The 20489-nt window shown below is 35.6% G+C and overlaps 1 protein-coding gene across 2 annotated transcripts in view; it reads right to left on the bottom strand.

Moving 5' to 3' along the window:
* LOC138698306 (cytochrome P450 4C1-like) overlaps positions 1–19815 on the bottom strand; it is a 58741-nt gene extending 38926 nt beyond the window's left edge. The window contains exons 1-3 of one of the 2 annotated variants that reach the window (XM_069824126.1): positions 19663–19815; positions 16881–17098; positions 9905–10011 (exon numbers count right to left, since the gene is read on the bottom strand). In XM_069824126.1, coding sequence (XP_069680227.1) covers positions 9905–10011; positions 16881–17052 — 279 coding nt within the window. In that variant the 5' untranslated portion in view covers positions 17053–17098; positions 19663–19815. Of the gene's footprint in view, positions 1–6308; positions 6332–9904; positions 10012–16880; positions 17099–19662 lie in introns of those variants that run through there. The other variant, XM_069824127.1, reaches the window with a different exon arrangement.
* Positions 19816–20489: the final 674 nt, after the last annotated feature.

Raw genomic sequence — 20489 nt, 5'->3', positions numbered from 1 at the left:
AGGAGGAAGAAAAATAAAGTGCATAAGATTTGCTAGTAATATGGCATTGTTAGCGGAAGAGAAGATGATAGTAAGGAATATGCTACAGGAGCTAAATGACAGTTGTGAGCATTGTGAGATGAATATAAATGCAAATAAGACGAAGATTATGGTTGTGAGAAGAAAAATAAAGAAGGTAAAATTGCGAATTCTAAACGAAGCAGTAAAGCAAGTGGACAGCTTCAAATTCTTGGGGTGTACTATAAGCAGTAACATGAGCTGTTGCCAGCAAGTCAAAAGGAGGATAACAATGGCCAAAGAAGCTTTTAATAGAAAAAGGATCATACCTCTGCATACTTCTGATAACAGAACTAAGGAAGAGACTAGTGAAGTACTTTGTGTAGAGTGTGGCATTGTATGGAGCAGAAACATGGCCATTACGATGAAGAGAAGAGAAGTGAATAGAAGTATTTGAAATATGGATATGGATAAGAATGGAACATGTGAAGTGGGCAGACAGAATAAGAAATGAAGTTTTGCTGGAAAGAGTGGGTGAAGAAAGAATGATGCTGAAACTGATCAAGAAGAGGAAAAGGTATTGGTTGGGTCACTGGCTGAGAAGAAACTGCCTACTGAAGGATGGACTGGAAGGAATGGTGAACGGGAGAAGAGTTCAGGGCAGAAGTAGATATCAGATGATAGACGACATTAAGATAATATGGATCATATGCGGAGACAAAAAGAAAGGAAGAAAATAGGAAAGATTGGAGAATGCTGGGTTTGCAGTGAAAGACCTGCTCTTGGACGGAACACTAAGAATGAATGAATGAATGAATGAATGAATGGTGGTATAACGTTCCGAATTGAAATATCGCGAGATCAAATCTAGCAAAAAGCGAAGGAAAAACTACGTTATCTTGCCTTGGCTGTAAATGAAGTTCATTTACTCATGCAGTTTCAATTCAGGAATCCGCCCCTGAGCACGAGTTCTCCTCTTTCAGGGGCGAGCTAAAGTTTTTTCTATATATAATATATGCTATGTTATAATTATTAGCAAAAGTAATAAATAAATAAATAAATAAATAAATAAATAAATAAATAAATAAATAAATAAATAAATAAATAAATAAATAAATAAATAAATAAATAAATAAATAAATAAATAAATAAATAAATAAATAAAATTGGATCATATCCTTTTGTTTATGAGGATACTTACCGATCCATTAGTTTAAGTGCTTGCGGTCTAATATGATCGGCACCGGAATTCAACGAACACATTTTTTTTCAAAAGTCGCGGAATTTCAGGAAATGTCATCAGCATGCATGGCGCACACTATTTATATACTGTTTTTACTGTAAGAAAAATCCTAATGTAAGCATGTTGCTTTCTTACCCGTGATTGGCTCCCAGTCGAAACACTCACATGACGCAGGAAAACATACAGTAGTTCGTATTTGGAAACCACAATCTTGTATTATTTGAAAAAAAAAAAAATTATAGTTGTTAAATACGATGAAACATTTAACTTCACTCATATGTAAAACGCTTTGTAAAAGAAAAACTAGTTATAGGCTATATTTTGTTATGTACTATGAACGCGGATGAATACCAACAGCAATACCGAGGTAGTCTGTTCTTGTAACAAGCTGGCGTCACTTGAGCTCGTAGTTATTCACGTAAGCACGTGGTACTGAAGTATGGCTTCTGTATTCTCAACTGTCCATTGTGAAGACATAAGACTTAAAAATAATTTAATTGCAGTAATTACAAAGTAAATGTTTCCTAAGCAAACTAATGCATAGTAGTGAGGTTAGGCCTACTTGACGAGTAACGGGAAATATTTAACATGAAACAGAATGTACAACAGTAGGCGGGAACACGTACTGAGAATTTATGGCGCCAAACAGCGGCCAATGAAGCCTCAATTCAGTCACGTGCTATTGTTTACATTAGGATTTTTCTTACAGCGGAAAGATTATAGACTACAGTATTATTATGTTATTGTTAGATGTAGGCCTATTTTTGGAGACGGCATTGAAACGTTTACTCCTTACAGAGGCTGAGCATTGATATTCGACTCATACTTAAAAAAAATATATATATATATATTATATATATATATATATATATATATATATATATATATATATATATATATATTTTACAGCTTGGTGTTTCAACTTATGGCTGAAAATATTGAATAAAAGTGAAGGATTAGTGAAAAATATACCGATGGCTGAGAACCAGACAGTTCTAAGTCCAACTTTTTATAAGAAAGAAATCTGTGTTTCATTGTGTTTCAGTTCTTTTCTACATAATACGAATCGAAAAAATTGTAAATATTCCTCTCCATAAGCTTGCTATGAAGCTATTTCAAATTGTTTAATGAAGCTTTGAATGTCAGAAGCTTAACCCAGATATGCCTACCGTCCTTCTACAAGGACAGTAGTCAATGTTTCCAATTACCCTCTCTACTGTTAACTCATTTGCTTTATCACAGGTGTCAATATTACTGGTCTTGATTAGAGGCTTGCTAGGTGTGGTAAGCCTGGTAATGAGAGTTCTGGTAACAGTTGAGTTTGAAATGTGGACATGAGAATTGTTCGTTTATTTCAGCTGTGGTATCCGAAACGCAAATCAGATATGAAAATTAAGTAGTGTTACGGTACGAAATTTAAAACAAAAAATCGTTAGACTATAGATAAAATGACTCCTAATAAACATAAATATTACGTGAAACCACAATGCGTTCGAAATATCTATTCATTGCGACATTACAATGACGAAGACTTATGTGTCCTTTTAGAAGGACAGTAGGCATATTCCCATATATTTTGAAATTGTTTCGCTTTTTCAAATTTTAGTGGATTTTCCGTGCATGAAATGCTATCTATGTTTGAAAATTATGCTAAGAGCGAAATTTCATCTCAAATACAGACATATCGCTATAATGCAGCCTACAAATGCCACTGAAGACGTAACAGACGAGGATTCAGGCCAAAAACGTGATATAATACCTACTAATCTAGCTGGTTCACAGCTTGCAGCAGGAGCAAAAATATTTCAGCATAGCCTTCTTGAACATGAGAGGAAGGGTTTAGGATTGGGGTGACAAATTTGTTGCGCGTGAAGAGCAGACGCAAAGTCATAGCAATGTTTCTGCGAACACAGAAAGATCTGGATACTTTCAAGGGAAAAATTATTCCGGGGCCGGGTATTGATCCCGGGATCTTTGGCTTAACACATCAACTGTCTGCCGACTGAGCTACCCAGGAACTACACCCGATATCATCTCAACTTTTCCCTTTATATCCACATACCTCAAGTGGGCTGACAAGACGCCTGAAAGCCAACTTTGAGTACACACAAACTCTGTGTAACTTGAATTGTGATTTTCTGTTAACTAGCTCAGTGACATATATATCATGCATATCTGGCTTTCAGCCTAGAGTCACACAGAACGCTCCAAGTCACACAGAGTTTGTGTGCACTCAAAATTGGGTTTCTGGCGTCTTGTCAGCCCACTGAGGTGTGTGGATATAAAGAGAAAAGTTGAGATGGTGTCGGGTGTTGTTTCTGGGTAACTAATCGGCAGAGAGTTGGTGCGCTAAGCCAAAGGTCCTGGGATTGATACCCGGCTCCGGAACAATTTTTCCCTTGAAATTATTCAAATCTGCTTCACAGGGAGCTATACCTGAAAGCCAGATTTGCACAGCAAGATCTCTTTACAAGTGGAAGACTGGTGATGTTCTGGAGGGAGGAATTGATTGGACATACTGCAAGTTTCTATTGTTTTTCATTTATTATTTTTGGAAGAGGTCTTATTTTCTATCTAAATTGTCATTGTCATAACAATGTAGATTTGAGAAAATGAACTCAAACCTGTCTCTCGACATTGCCACAGCAATTGTTTCATTATATTATGTATCGTCTCTTCTATCCCAATATTACCTCTTCCTCGAAACTTCAACATTTTTTTGCCTATTACGCATTTTTAACGTATCAATAGCAGTACGGTACTACTCAATTACGATAGCGTTCTAGAGTTTAAATGAATGTAGCCACAATGCATCGCTCTTCAGAATAATATTATTAATACTAATAAACTATAACAAAATAACAACGTAATAATTTGTTAATAATAATAATAATAATAATAATAATAATAGTAATAGTAATAATAATAATAATAATAATAATAAATAACAATTACATTGTTTCCCTTCATGTAAGCAAAGTTTACAATTTTTCCTCAAAATGTATGCCCATATGCCTACTGTCCTTTTAAAAGGACACCTGTTTCTAGCTCAACCAGTTACAACTAGAATGTATCGACACCATAGATGTACTTCAAATATATACTGCATTAAATGTAATTTGTAAAATACACAAAAATTGCAAAAACATATTTCAGACATATCTGGGTTAAAATAGCTCTCCTGAAAAAAAAAAAAAAATAGAAAACTGGACTTGGAACAGTCTGGTTCTGTGCCATCGATACTTCGTTTTAAAATTTACAGGTTAGATTAATGGGAATAAGTGGTCAGTGAACGTTAGTGATTCAAGTGAATAAATAAGTTGACAACTATGGAAGAGTTCAACTTAATGTAAACAGTGTTGGGAACAATTAATAAGGAATTGAGAGAAGTGATTGTTTAGTTAAATGAAATTAGTAAGAATAAGATAGATAACTAGGAAAGGGAGGGGTAAGTAGAAAAAGAAGGGAGGGGAAACAGAGGTGAGAAACTTAATAGAAAAGTTATCAGGATATTTATATGTAATAGCCGGGATGTTTAAAAACGCATAAGCAAAACATATATCCAAGGGAGTGATGGCACTTTATGCAGAAATGTGAAGGGCCATCTCGACCGATATAATCTGGTGGAATAAGATATATCGTATCTTATCGTATCGTATCATTTATCATATATCATATCATATCATATCATATCATATCATTATGTTATAGAATATTATAGATATATTAATTTGTCTTACAGAATTTATCTGTAATATTGACATTAAATATTTTAGGAGAAAAATTCGCTCCGGCGTTGGGATCGAACCCGGGTCGGCGTAGCTCAGTGGTCAGAGAGCTTGGTACGTAGAACAAAGGACCCGGGTTCGATCCCCGGCGCCGGAGCGAATTTTTCTCCCAAAATATTAAAAGTCAATATTACAGATAAATTCTGTAGGACAAATTAATATATCTGTAATATTCTCTCAGCTAGCAGTGCATAATAACTGCGGATTCTCGGCCAACAAGTCACTCAGCTGAGTGCGCTCCTAGTATAATGGCAGTTGACATTGGATACACGTCAACATATATATGCCTAACTTAGAGTCAGGGCACAAAGGGAAATGTCGAAGGAGGAAAGTTCGATCCGGTGCTGTGGATTGAATTCGGCATAGCTCAGTGGTGAGAGCGCTTGGTACGTAGAACCAAAGGCCCTGGTTCGATCCCCGGCGCCGGAGCGAATTTTTCTCCTGAGTATTAAATATATCATATCATATCATATCATATCATATCATATCATATCATATCATATCATATCATATCATATCATATCATATCATATCATATCATATCATATCATATCATATCATATCATATCATATATCATATCATATCATATCATATCATATATCATATCATATATCATATATCATATCATATATCGTGTCGTGTCGTGTCATATATCATATATCATATCATAAGTGAAAAATATCTAAAGGAAGGAGCGTTTTACAAATAGAATATTAACATACAAGCTGAAATTTAATGAAAATTACGTTAAGGATTATTGGTTATAGCGGTTTCATGTTAGTTTGTAATTGGTAAATAATTGGTTAATAAGAAAACTCATATTCTTTATCCTCTTGCTCTCCAACGATACATTATCTTATGGGAAAAATGTAACATTTAGGTACTATTGCACCTTTTGGGCACTCAGAAAGCTTATTTGACACATAATTAACAAGCTACCACCTTGAATTCCTGGAATTGTACTTCGGAAGCGGATTCGGTTCACAGATATTTAAATAACTGTAATCGAGAAAAATTGCACTACTGCACCTGGAAAGAATAGTGCGCATAATTTATTACTTCCGCAAATCTGCGCACCTTAAGACTTCATTTAAAATAGAGTTAAATACTCGAGGAAGTGAAAAAAAAAAAAATTGGGACGGAACAAAGGGTGGTTTTTTTCTCTTCCTTAGTCAAGTCTGCACTCAATGGTTATATTTATATTTTGTCCCGTGTCTATTCTTACTAAAATTTCACATGCTATAATATCGTTAAATATAACAAAAACAGTGTTACGTACCTAAAGAAGTACTTGTCATGTTGATACCAAATATGAATGGAATCGACCACTTACAACAGAGTTACAGCACAAAGAAAACGGCAGACTCGCGGCACTAGCTGAGTAAGAACACTAGGTGGCGAAATGTGGCATGTTACCGGCTTCTTATCTCGCTATGCAGCCATCTCCGCTGATTAAGATAATCAATTCAGTGTTACTCAGTTATATAGAAGAAATAATTTAAGGGTTTTATTTAATTTTTTTTACATGCCATTTTTCTACTTTTGTCCTCCTAAATATAGATTTTTGATCACTGTGCGGCACCGGGATTCGATCCCGGGTTTTCAGCTCTACGTGCTGACGCTCTATCCACTGAGCCACACAGGATTCCAATTTCGATGCCGGCTTGAATCCTCTCAGTTTAAGCTCCAGCTCTTAGTTTCCCTTTAGTGGCCAACCCTCATGCGCTGTGTCACAGATGTCCAACACACTAATGTGCAGAGGTGCACCCATTTTTGTGATGAAAGGCTGAGTATGATGGGGAGGTAAATCGATGAAGTAATGTTAGGTTTTCTGAAGTATCTTTCCCGTGTTTGTTTATCATTATATTGTATTAATTTGACTCATTCCCCGTCAGTTCATTGAAATAAGAGTTAAACAATTTAAATGTATTTAAATGTCATGTTGAGAGTTCAGATAAGTTAAGATTGTAATATAAAATAATTTTGTACAATTTTCAGTCAATAACTTATCTCAAGTATGAAAGGAGAATAAATTCTGTTACATCTCATTAAAATGTATTTCACGAATTATATTATATTATGGGTCACGAATGTTTTCGACTTTTCATACAAGTCATCTTCAGGTGGCAGACAAAAACAAATTGAGCATAGGTGAAAGTAATACAACGAACAAAAACATATGTGTTTCAACCATGCATGCTCATTTTAGAGCTAAGTGTGGTTGTGAGTCATAGCATCATACATGGTAATTAAGTTAAAACAATCAGATAAAATACACAATCGAATGAAGGAAGGCTACACTTAGAATAATTGAGGGCTTTGACGGAAGAAAGGCGGATAGACCTATACGTCCTTCTTCGGGAAAACGGTTTAAAATGTAGTGAATAATTATAGTAGCGAAATTTTGTTTTGATTGTACTGTACATACCTGCAGGACAGTTCTGCGTGCGTGTATAACATTTTATTCAGGTGCGTTTTAAAATCTTAGATTGCATGTATCTCCATTCGCCATATTGACGTATACGCCCTTTTTCCAGAAAACCCCTCAATTACTTATTGTATAACATAACAATTTGTATGCCAATGTTTAAAAGTTAAAAATTAAGTTTAAATTGAACTGTAGGCTTAGAAGGCGTAATATATCCATTTGTAATAAAGTGTGTAAGGGGTGAATTCTAATATGGTACCCATTTCTCAAAGAATTTACCCTCTGGGCTAAATATCAATCCAGATAAAACCCAATCCATTCTCTTGGGGCAGCAAAGGCTTTTATCCTCCATTAATATGAACACACTTCAGCCTGTCTCTCTCAACAACCAAATAATTAGCCTACTTTCAATGCTACTGTAAAAAACATCGGCATCTATTTCGACTCAAATATGAACTGGAATACGCAAATCAGATATATCTGTAGAAACGTTTTCTCTATGATGCATTCTTTGAAACGCCAGAAAAATTTTCTTCCTGCTAAACTCAAACAAATTCTACTACAGATGCTAGTAGACTTTGTGCCACTTTGACTATTGTGATGTTTTATATAGCGACCTAAGTGCTGAACTTTCTCAAAAACTTCAACGTGTACATAATGTCTGCCGATTTATTTTCAATATCCGCCGACATGATCATATGTAGGAATATTTTCTACGACTCTCCTGGCTCCGCTTGTAAGATCGACATTTAGTACATTCTCTTTGCCTGCTATTTCGAATTATACATGATTCCACACCCAAATACCTTTCCTCTCGGTTTACTCTCCTAGCTTCACATCATAATCGTAATACACGTTCACAGCACAATCTATTGCTATCAATACCGCGTCATCAGACATCTCTGTACGCAAGTTCTTTCTCAATAGCCATGGCCCGCTCATGGAATTCGCTGCCGCTGGGAATCAGGGATAGTCTTAGTCCTCAGTTGTTTAAAATTAGGTTGTTTAGAAATATTTTACACAGAACTAGTTTTTTAGGTATATTTTTATTTATTATTATTACTATTATTATTATTATTATTATTATTATTATTTTACATAGCCATTCCTGTATTATTCCATTAACACTAATATCTAGATAATTGTCATTGTCTCAATGCTGTGCTGATCATACTAATTCTACTATTCCTTTAGTTGTGAGATTATATTAATATGTATTAATTATTTTTTTTAGTTAAAGCTAAATGTGGTTGCGAGTCATGGTGCCATACATAGTATTGAGTTAAAACAATCAGATAGAATAGACAACCGAATGAATGAAGGCTACACTTAGAATAATTACTTGTTGTATAACATAACTATTTGTATGCCAATGTTTAAAAATTAAAAATTAAGTTTAAATTGAACTGTAGGCTTAGAAGGCGTATTTATCCATTTGTAATAAAGTGTGTATAATAATAATAGTTTTATTTTCCTTGGCAGAGTTAAGGCCTTCAGGCCTTCTCTTCCACTCAACCAGGATCAAATCACATACTGAAAAATACACACCGAAATATTAACTTATAAATAATCATAAGCATAATTAAGTAAGAAAGAGAGATTGAATACATATACAATCAGTATTAACTCTAAAATAACAATAATAAAAAGAATATATATAATAAAAAGAGACTGAATACATAATCACAAACAGGATAATACATTCTAGTATACAAGTATTTAAAATGGGCATGCATGATTGAACACGTATATGTCTTTGTTCATTATATTGCTTTCATCTATGTTCATTTGTTTTTGTCTGCCTTACTATGTCACCTGAAGGTGAGTTATATGAAAAGTCGGAAATATTCGTGACACATAATATACTATAATTAGTGAAATACATTTTTAATGTGATGTAAGAGAATATACTCTGTTTTCATACTTGATATAAATTATTGACCGAAAATTGTACAAAACTATTTTATATTAATTTAAATGTAATTTATATTTGTTGTGCTTATTTTTACGTTACATTACACAATAGATTGTCAGACAGTTTGAAAAAGAACATAAATTCACCAGTTTATGACCAGAGTGGCTGGTTAAATTATGTATCTCTTATTTTTCTAATAGCTCCATATGATTCCAAACATAAAAGTCGGCGTTTTATATTTGAGGTAAAATTCCATAAAAAAGATAACAACAATGATTTCTGAGAAATTATTTTTTATAGTTACTACCTTCCTCCAACTGGTGATTCGATTAAGTCTAACAGGGATTCGAAAGACTAAGTATGACGAGTGATCTTAAGGGAAAGACTGCTAGATCAAGAGTCTGGTACATCGTCACAGGATGTCTAGTATAATTAGAATGTGAAGCTAATAGCATTTTTAAAAAACTCTCCAGTAACATGACCCTAAATATATACATTTTAAATTGTAGGTTGCACTTGTATAAATACTGACCTCCACATAAGCAGGATCCATTACACCGACCGCTGGTACAGGTCCAAGCCAAACCTTTATCAAGGGCTTGTATTCAGTTAGAAACGTCACAGCTAAATCCCAGTAATCTACAAGAAAGCAAGAAATATTTAAGTTCACGAAATTATTAATATGCCTCCTAGTAAATGTTTTATTTTAATCATAGATATTTGTGTTAATTTGAAGAGACGTTACTAAGATGGAGGCAGACAAACTTTCAGGTGCAACTTATTGTGGCACCCGTCTAGAACGTTCTTGTCGCGTCAGGGAGCTGCGCGCGCATCTAGCGAGAAGGAAGGCGCGGGGAAACGGAAACTCGAGCTTTGATAGGAGCTATAGCGCGATAAGAAGGAAGAGGAGGAGAACTTCGGTGACGGCGAGGAGCGGGGAGAGCAAAGGAAGCATCTCGAAGCAGATTTCTCTCCGAGATCCTGAAAGGCACGCGACTCGAAGACTCCAGAACATGTGGTTTAATAAATAACACCGTGAGTGTTGTCAGTCAATCAGTATTCGGAAGTCGGTCAGTCTTATGTCAGCCTTCAAGTCTTGTCTCGGACAGCAGCGAGGACCTGAGTTCGACTTGGAGTGAACTTGAGTGAGTCCGTAACTGTGGCAGTATCCAGGCGAGCGCGACGCATCCGGAGGACTTGTGTTCGACGTGCAGTGAACTTGAGTGAGCCCGTAACTGTGGCAGCGTCCAAGCGACTGCGACGCGTCCGGAAGACCTGAGTTCGATGTGCAGTGAACTTGAAGAGTGAGCTACAAGAATTAGCCAAGGTAAGCGAACTGTGAACTGAGAACTGACAATTTTGTTCTGCACATACTGCTTTGTGAACATTAATTGAAATTAGGAGTACATTGTTGTTCTTCTCTATAATACACGTGTATTGTCATTGTCGTCGTTTGGAGTGCAATAACGGCTATTGTCTTGCTGTGTTGTAGTGTGAACTGTTAAGAATAAAAGTTACATTGTTGTTGGGTGTGTAGTGGTTAAAAGTAAAATAAAAAGTCACAATATCAAAAGAATCTGAACCACGAAGATGAAGATCGAAAACGGAGGTGAAAAAAGAGAAATTGTAAGTAGGAGCAGAGGTGGTAGAGATGGAGTCTTGCTGTCGTTGTTGCTGATAGCATTTTTTCCCACTAACATTGCTGTTATTGCCTCTGTTCATGTTCTTATTTCTGCAGGCATTACTACCGAAGATGCTTTTATTACTGCTAATGGTTTTTTACGTAACTTTGTTATTTTTTGTGATTTTAACATTGCTGGTGTTACCACCGAAGACAGTTTTACTTCTGTCATTGCCTTGCAATAATTTTCTGTACTTCCCTGTTACCGAAGTTGAGTGTTTTAATATCTTGATAATTAGAGCCTACATTTGCATGCAAATGCATGTTTTTATATAAACTGGTTAAATTTCTCAAACTTTGTAAATATTCATTGTTTGAGATTTAGATTTCAAATAACCAAACTTTTTCCGTGCATCTTTACATATTTTGGAATTTTTTGGGAGCAACTTCATGCATAATGCATATTTCTGTTGTCGGTTTGCAAAAGGGGACACGTCCAAAATTACAAAGTGTTGGGAAATCGCAAAAAGACCATAACAGAATTAAAAAAATTAAATGTTCATGGATCCTGAATGTATGTATCCACAGTAATTTCATTAGAAAAAAAATATGTACAAACATTTTAATTTGTTAACTTAGTTATAATTTTTGCAATTTTCTAGCACTTCGTTATTTTGGACATGTCCCCTTTTGCAAATCGAAGACAGATTTGAAAGATTTTGGATTTAAAAGCACATATTTTGACTTTTACATTGGATATTATATCCTTTTTCTGTCTCTAGTGCAGCCCAAATATATTATGTTAACTTGCATAATAGTGTTTTTATGAGTCTTGTATTTCCAAGTTATTTGTCTATTGAGAAAAAAGTAAAACTCTACCGGTAACATGGTTTCATGGCGTCCTACCTGGCAAATAATACACCAGGTCGATTGATTAAGAATCTAACTTGGTTTAGGCGACCTGATGTTGCATCAGCTTTTACACCCACTAAACTCTTCTTTGTTATACTGGAATTGCTAACCCTCAACTCTCGTTCGTTACAAGCCGGAGGTTAACATATTGAAAGAAAAGAATGCAGAAGCAGCATGTTTGCAAACTGCAATTTACTCGTAGTAGCCTATATTACTTACTTACAAATGGCTTTTAAGGAACCCGAAGGTTCATTGCCGCCCTCACTTAAGCCCGCCAGCGGTCCCTATCCTGTGCAAGATTAATCCAGTCTCTATCATCATACCCCACCTCCCTCAAATCCATTTTAATATTATCCTCCCATCTACGTCTCGGCCTCCCTAAAGGTCTTTTTCCCTCCGGTCTCCCAACTAACACTCTATATGCATTTCTGGATTCGCCCATACGTGCTACATGCCCTGCCCATCTCAAACGTCTCGATTTTATGTTCCTAATTATGTCAGGTGAAGAATACAATGCGTGCAGTTCTGTGTTGTGTAACTTTCTCCATTCTCCTGTAACTTCATCCCGCTTAGCCCCAAATATTTTCCTAAGCACCTTATTCTCAAACACACTGAACCTATGTTCCTCTCTCAGAGTGAGAGTCCAAGTTTCACAACCATACAGAAGAACCGGTAATATAACTGTTTTATAAATTCCAACTTTCATATTTTTGGACAGCAGACTGGATGATAAGAGCTTCTCAACCGAATAATAACACGCATTTCCCATATTTATCCTGCGTTTAATTTCCTCCCGAGTGTCATTTATATTTGTTACTGTTGCTCCAAGATATTTGAATTTTTCCACCTCTTCGAAGGATAAATCTCCAATTTTTTTTATTTCCATTTCGTACAATATTCTGGTCACAAGACATAATCATATACTTTGTCTTTTCGGGATTTACTTCCAAACCGATCGCTCTACTTGCTTCAAGTAAAATTTCCGTGTTTTCCCTAATCGTTTGTGTATTTTCTCCTAACATATTCACGTCATGCGCATAGACAAGAAGCTGATGTAACCCGTTCAATTCCAAACCCTGCCTGTTATCCTGAACTTTCCTAATGGCATATTCTAGAGCGAAGTTAAAAAGTAAAGGTGATAGTGCATCTCCCTGCTTTAGCCCGCAGTGAATTGGAAAAGCATCAGATAGAAACTGACCTATACGGACTCTGCTGTATGTTTCACTGAGACACATTTTAATTAATCGAACTAGTTTCTTGGGAATACCAAATTCAATAAGAATATCATATAATACTTCCCTCTTAACCGAGTCATAAGCCTTTTTGAAATCTATGAATAACTGATGTACTGTATCCTTATACTCCCATTTTTTCTCCATTATCTGTCGAATACAAAAAATCTGATCAATAGTCGATCTATTACGCCGAAAACCGCACTGATGATCCCCAATAATTTCATCTACGTACGGAGTTAATCTTCTCAAAAGAATATTGGACAAAATTTTGTACGACGTCGACAAAAGTGATATTCCTCGAAAGTTACCACAGTTGGTTTTGTCCCCCTTTTTAAAAATAGGTACAATTATGGACTCCTTCCATTGTTCTGGTACAATTTCCTTTTCCCAAATAGCAAGTACAAGTTTATAAATTTCGCTATATAATGCACTCCCACCCTCTTGTATTAATTCTGCTGGAATTTGATCGATACCTGGAGACTTGTACTTTTTCAGATTTTCTATCGCAATTTCGACTTCTGAAAGCGTGGGTTCGGGTATAAATGGCTCAGCAGTTTGTATTTCAATTTCGTCCCGATCATTTCTATTTGGCCTATGTACATTTAGTAGTTGCGCAAAATAGTTTTTCCATCTGTTTAGGATTGATGGAGAGTCTGCAAGCAAGTCACCATTCTCATCCTTGATCACGTTTACCCTTGGCTGATATCCGTTCTTAAATTCCTTTATACCCTTATATAAATCTCGAATGTTTTTATTCTTACTATTTGTTTCTACCTCATTCAGTTTTTCCTTCAAGTAACCTCTCTTTTTATTCCTAAGTGTACGACTTGCTTCCCGTCTTTCATTGAAATAATTATCTCTCTTCTCCTCAACTGGATCCTGTAAGAATTTCAATTTTGCCTGTTTCCTTCTTTCTGCTACCATGCAACAATCTTCATCAAACCACGGTTTCTTTTTCTTAGTTTCATAATAACCTATGCTCTGTTCAGCTGCAATTTTGATATTGTCTCGGATATTTTCCCACATGCTATTAACATCTAACTCTTTGTCAACTTCGTCGGAACTTGCTAATACGGCAAACCTATTTGAAATTCCGACCTGATAATGTTGCTTAGTTTCCTCGTCCTTTAATTTCAAAATATTGAATTTAGTAATATTAACTTGTTGCTCTACTCGCTTGGCTACTGATAATCTTTCTCTTAATTCTCCAATCACCAAATAACGGTCAGAATTACAGTCTGCACCCCTGAAAGTTCGAATATCTACTATACTAGTATGTCTCCGTTTATCTATCAAGATGTGATCTATTTGGTTGTGTGTCAATCCATCTGGAGAAGTGCAAGTATATTTATGTATATCCTTATGGGGGAATGTTGTACTTTTGACAATTAAATTTTTCGATGTGGCAAAGTTGACTAATCTAACTCCATTGTCACTACTATTTGCGTGTAGGCTCTCTTTTCCAATAGTTGGTCTAAAAATATCCTCCCGTCCTACTTTAGCAATGAAATTCCCCAATAAAATTTTCATGTGATATCTAGGGAACTGATCAAAAGTATGTTCCAATTCCTCATAGAAGCTATTCTTTATATGGTCGTCTTTCTCTTCTGTAGGGGCGTGAGCATTTATAACTATGATTTCGCACCATCTACCCTTAAGTACTAAATATGATAACCTGTCACTGATAAATTCGACCTTTTTTACTGCTGATTTTATTCTTTTATGAACAAAGAATCCTGTTCCTAATTGGTGATTATTGTTTCCTTCCCCATAATACAACAAGTAATCTCCTATTTGTGATATGCCATTCCCATCTAACCTAACCTCTTGTACTCCTACGAAGTCTATTCTATATCTAGCTAGTTCTTTTGCTACTAATGTTACCCCTCCTGTTCTATAAAGATTAGTTACGTTCCAAGTGCCAAATCTCAAATCCTTATTCCTTTGCTGTGGTCGTGCCAGAGAATCAGTCCTATTCCGAGGCTTATTATAGGGATACGTAACAAGCTGTTTTTTACGGTGATGGGTTGTTAGCCCTTCGCCCAACCCCCAAGCTGGAGGACCACCCCTTATCGCCTGTCCACGACTGCTTATTCAATATATTCGCAGCTACCCTCCATATCTGGAGGCCGTCTCCTCTATCCGCAACCTGAGGACGCGCCATGCCGTGGTGATAGGGACCCACAATACATGGAGTAGCCTATATTTTGTGTCAAATTTTAAACTGTTGCTAAAGCTCCTGTTAGAACTGCAAGAAGAGATCTTGTTTGAAAATAGATTCAGGCAAAGGAATTTTTTGAAGGCAGACAATGATGTAGTTTATTGTGATTGTTATAATAAAGAGGTAAGTAGTTTTGCACTTTGGGGCGCACGATAGCATCACGGTTAAGGCGTAACGTTGCAAAGTCGGAATGTCGTGGTTTCGATTCCCGATGTGGTCTTGGTCTTGCGGAAATGCAAAAGAATCATAATTCGACCTCACTTGTCGAAAATTTCTTCGCTTAAGTAAGCACCTGGCACTTCCTGTGACGTAGAAAGATAATTTTTTGTGTTCAAGAATGGGCTTCACACAAATGCATGAGCTTAAGTGAAGAAAATTTTGAGAAATTAGTTGTAGTACGTTGTTTCAAAGTAAAAAAAAAAAAAATGCAACATAATGTAGAACACAGTTTTTTTATTTGGTCATTTAACGATACTGTATCAACTACTAGGTTATTTAGCGTTGATTGTGTTGATGATAGCTATATGATATTTAGCGAGATGAGGGCCAGGATTCGCTATAGATTACCTAACATTCGCCTTATTGTTGGGGAAAACCTTGGAAAAAACCAAACCAGGTAATTAGTCCAAGCGGTAATCGAACTCGCGCCCGAGCGCAACTCTGAATCGGTAGACAAGAGCCTTGACAGATTGAGCTACGCCGGTGGCTAACTCAATTTTGATAGAGTATAGTCTACATCTGTGGAGTAACAGCACGTCTGGCAGCGAAACCAGGTGATCCGGGTTCGAATCCCGGTTAAGGCAAATTACCTGGTTGAAGTTTTTTTCCGGAGTTGTCCCTCAACCCAATATGAGCAAATGCTGGGTAACTATCAGTGCTGGATCCCGGACTCATTTCACCGGCATTATCACCATCTCATTCAGACGCTAAATAACCTAAGATGTTGATACAGCGTCTTGAAATAACCTACAAAAAAGATAGAGCATATTGTCGGTTTCTTAGTAAAACTGACCAAGTCACATTGAAGTCTTTCAAGCATTATGAAGATTTAAAACTTATAATTCTATATTAAATCTAATAATATAGTATGTTTACCTTCAAAATAACTAATTATATTAATAACTGAAGAAGTACAGTGATTTTTGGTTGGATCATTAAAGCTTTAAATGCCTTTTCCCAACAATTTTACACTTTGGACTTGGTTACTTTTACCAAGAAACTGACGAATTTATTTTTAATGTTTTCTCGCTTCGTTGTGGATGTTTAGTCATATGATAGTGCATGAATGCATGAATGTTCTAAGATTTGATAGTGCATGGAAATCCGGGCTCTATTGACAATAGTTGTTACTCCTATTTTATCGTTACAACACTTGTGTTTTTAGCACTGTCTCAACTGCCATTGTTACTGCCAGTGTTGCTCTTTTTATAGCTGTCATTACTGTTTTACTTTTTCTGCCAAGACATAAAGCCAATTACCATTTGTAAAACTACCATTGCTCTTTAATCGTGCACTATACCTTCAGGCTTGTAGAATATATACGGCAGGAGTGATCCCAGGATTGGATAAACTGGTGGCCCAGGAAGTTTATCCATCATTTCCCTTATATGCTTCGCTTCTGGGTCTCGTCTCCAAAAAAGCAGCAATCCTAAGAGGACGACAGCGACCAGCAGCAGTGTTGTGGGATCCATTATAAATTCAATGGAGGATCTTACTCCAAATGCAGCCAGCAATTACCTGTGAAACAAATCACAAAGATCTTTTAAGAAGTTTAGTAATACGATAAAAATCCAGTCTCCCAAAATTCTCGGTCTCTGAACAGATCTTGAATTTGATTCGTAGGGATAATGCACGACTTTTACTTTGGATCTCCGTGACAGTAATCTGTCTCTCAAAGTTCTAGACCCCTGAATATGATATTTAATTTGATTTATAGGGATAATGACTTATTTTGGCTATCTGTGGCAGTAACTAGAAATCAAACTCGGCTGCTTAAATATAATACTTCAGAATAAAACTAATTTTTAGATAGTCGCAGAATTTGTTATAGTTAATGAATTTGAACAGAAAGTCACGATTACATTTGCAATTTAATTCAGACGAATCATTCTCTGTAATTAAACAAATTAAATATTGAATAACGTTTCCGATTAGCCTACCATTACATCATTCCTAGACCCACGCCGTGGCGTCGTGGTCTAAGGGATCTGCAAAACCGCAGTCCACTTGTCCTACTATGCAATTTCTACTCTTCAACTTCTCCAGTCTTAATATTTCTTTTTTTTTCATAATTACTACTATACAACCGCCACTCTCATCCAAAATTAAGGTTGGCAGCTGTCCCGTATTTTCCGTTACCTCCCGTAGTAGTCCCTAATTTTTAACCGACTCCCGGCTCTCGTATTTTTCTTCTCCGCGAGCACTTCTCTCCCTTACTTTTGCGTAATGTAGAAGTTTTTATTCTAAACATTTGATTTTGGCATGAATTTCGATTATTCATGTGACGAATTTGTTTGTATTAAAATGCATTAAAATGTGCAACATTTGTAGAAGGTAATGCTTGCCAGAAATGGGTTTTAATGTTCACCCTTTTAAACTCATACCCCGTTAATATTAATGGCCACATTTGTGCTGATCATACCAAGTATTAATGCCTACACAAAGAGGATGTTTCACCTCATAACAATAATTGGATAGATATTCGAAAGAGGGACACGATACATCTAATCAAATGAGAGCTGCAAATTGCAGTCCACTTCAACTATTATGCGAGAAAAAAATCTCTCTCTAAATAATCTTAATTTAAGCCCAACTGCCAAAGTATAGAATAAAGTTATCTTTAGTAACTGTACCGAATAATTTGTCAATTTTCCATGTGAAATTTTGTCGATACTTAGACTCTCGTATTTTCTTGACAACAGTTGACAACCCTATCCACCATCGCTAATAACACTACTAATACTTCAATGTATTGCCACAATTTTCATTCTTTTAATAATCAGCTTGTAGGCTATGTAATTTGTATACTGTAGTTGACTTTGGGGCTTTGAAAAGTTCACAGCCTGACATAAAAGTTAAAATAGGATTATTCTGAAACAATCCGTATTTCTTAACATAATCCCCCCTGAGATTCACACACTTGATCCACCGATGCTGCAATGCTGCTATACCTCCTTTATACACAGATCCCTCGAGGTCTGCAAAAGAGTTTTCTGTTGTTGCGATAACCTCTCCATTTCCAGCCAAGTGAGATCTGCTGAGTAGGAGGTTGAGGCAACAATTCGAACCGTAGTTCGTTTGCAGACGTGTGAGCAGGTGCATTGGAGTGATGAAACAAACAACATTTTTTTTCTTGGCTATACCCGACCTCTTGTCGCGAATTTTCTGTTTCAGTTGCTGCAGGAGACGCTCCTCCGGTTGTTGATCTCCCTTTGCTAGATACTCAATCATGATTATCCCTTTAGAATCCCAGAATACGGATGCCACGACTTTCCCAGCCGATTCAACAGCTTTTGTCTTCTATGGAGGCGCAGAATCACTCTGGTTTCATTGTTTCGACTATTTATCTCTGATATGTAGTAGTGGATCCAAGTTTCATAGTGATCACAAACCGCTTTAAAAAATCAGATGTATTTTTCTCCAATCGAGCTAGACAGTCCCTCAAAATTTGATATCGGACGAGCTTTTATTTCATTGTTAACAAACGCGGAACTCACCTTCCGGAGACTATATGACCAAGATATAGCCTATAGGCCTACTAAGATATGGCGTACCCATTCAGTTGAGATACGCGTAATCGCTAATTTCCCGCACGGTCATTCAACACTATATCGTGGATTTTTTCTACGATTTCTTCACTTGCTGCTGTTACTGGTCGTCCACTGCTGGGATCGTTTTCCTCACTCTCTCGATCATGTTTCAATAATGCTATCCATTTTTTTACAGTCGAAAACCCTGGAGAGGATTCGCCCAGTGTAGCATCCATGTCGACTTTAATTTCTGTTGGACTCATTCGTTTCGTTACAAAATATTTAATGAAAGCACGAAGCTCAATATTTTCCATTTTAGCCAATCTGTTCGGCGCACTAACTACAAAATTAAACTACACAAAATGTAATCAACAGAAAATTATGACTTTTTCTTTCATGAACTAACGTAAAATGACCGCTAACAATGGCGACATTGTTAAGACGTTTCAATGGAATCTACAGTATGTGTCAGGCCCGAACTTTTCAAACGCACCTTGTATGTACAAAGTTTCTATTTTTCTTCCTATATCCAAGAGTACTTAGATACCGTACCTTATGTTCAGTTGTGGGTACTATTCGGTCTACCAAATCTCTTGCACTTGTAAGGTAGACCTTCACCTTGTAACAGCGTGCTGTGTTGTAATCAATAAACTGAAGTCCGCCGAGATTATATATGTGACCGTTGTTCAATGTCATTCTTGAATTACCATTTGGAATGTAGAGGCGAGAGTATTGGACAAATAAATTAAGTATAAATAGATATACTCAGCTGGTAATAAAGACATGAAAGCGAATCCATCATCGTGATCATCATTTTATTCTTTTCATAATTCAGCACTAGAAATTTGTTGTCGTTTCATTGTATAACTTACTTCACTTGTGGTAGTGTACAAGAGAAGGCCTCAAGGTCTTAACTCCACCAAAATAAGTAAATGAATAAATAAATAACTACATAAATAAATAAATAAATAAATAAATAAATAAATAAATAAATAAATAAATAAATAAATAAATAAATAAATAAATAAATAAATAAATAAATAAATAAATAAATAAATAAATAAATAAATAAATAAATAAATAAATAAATAAATAAAATAAATACATGAACAAATAAACAAATAGAGAAATAAATAAATAAATAAATAAATAAATAAATAAATAAATAAATAAATAAATAAATAAATAAATAAATAAATAAATAAATAAATAAATAAATAAATAAATAAATAAATAAATAAATAAATAAATAAATAAATAAATAAGTGAGTGATTAAGTTAATAGTTAAGTAACTTAATAGGCAGGTAATTAAGTAAGTTAATATCATAGGTAGGTAGGTAACGAAGTAAGTAAGTAAGCAAGTAAATAAATAGATTCT

Source organism: Periplaneta americana, chromosome 4 (assembly GCF_040183065.1).
Source record: "Periplaneta americana isolate PAMFEO1 chromosome 4, P.americana_PAMFEO1_priV1, whole genome shotgun sequence".
NCBI classification, from domain to species: Eukaryota; Metazoa; Arthropoda; class Insecta; order Blattodea; family Blattidae; genus Periplaneta; species Periplaneta americana.
This window is presented reverse-complemented; position numbering and strand designations above follow the sequence as displayed.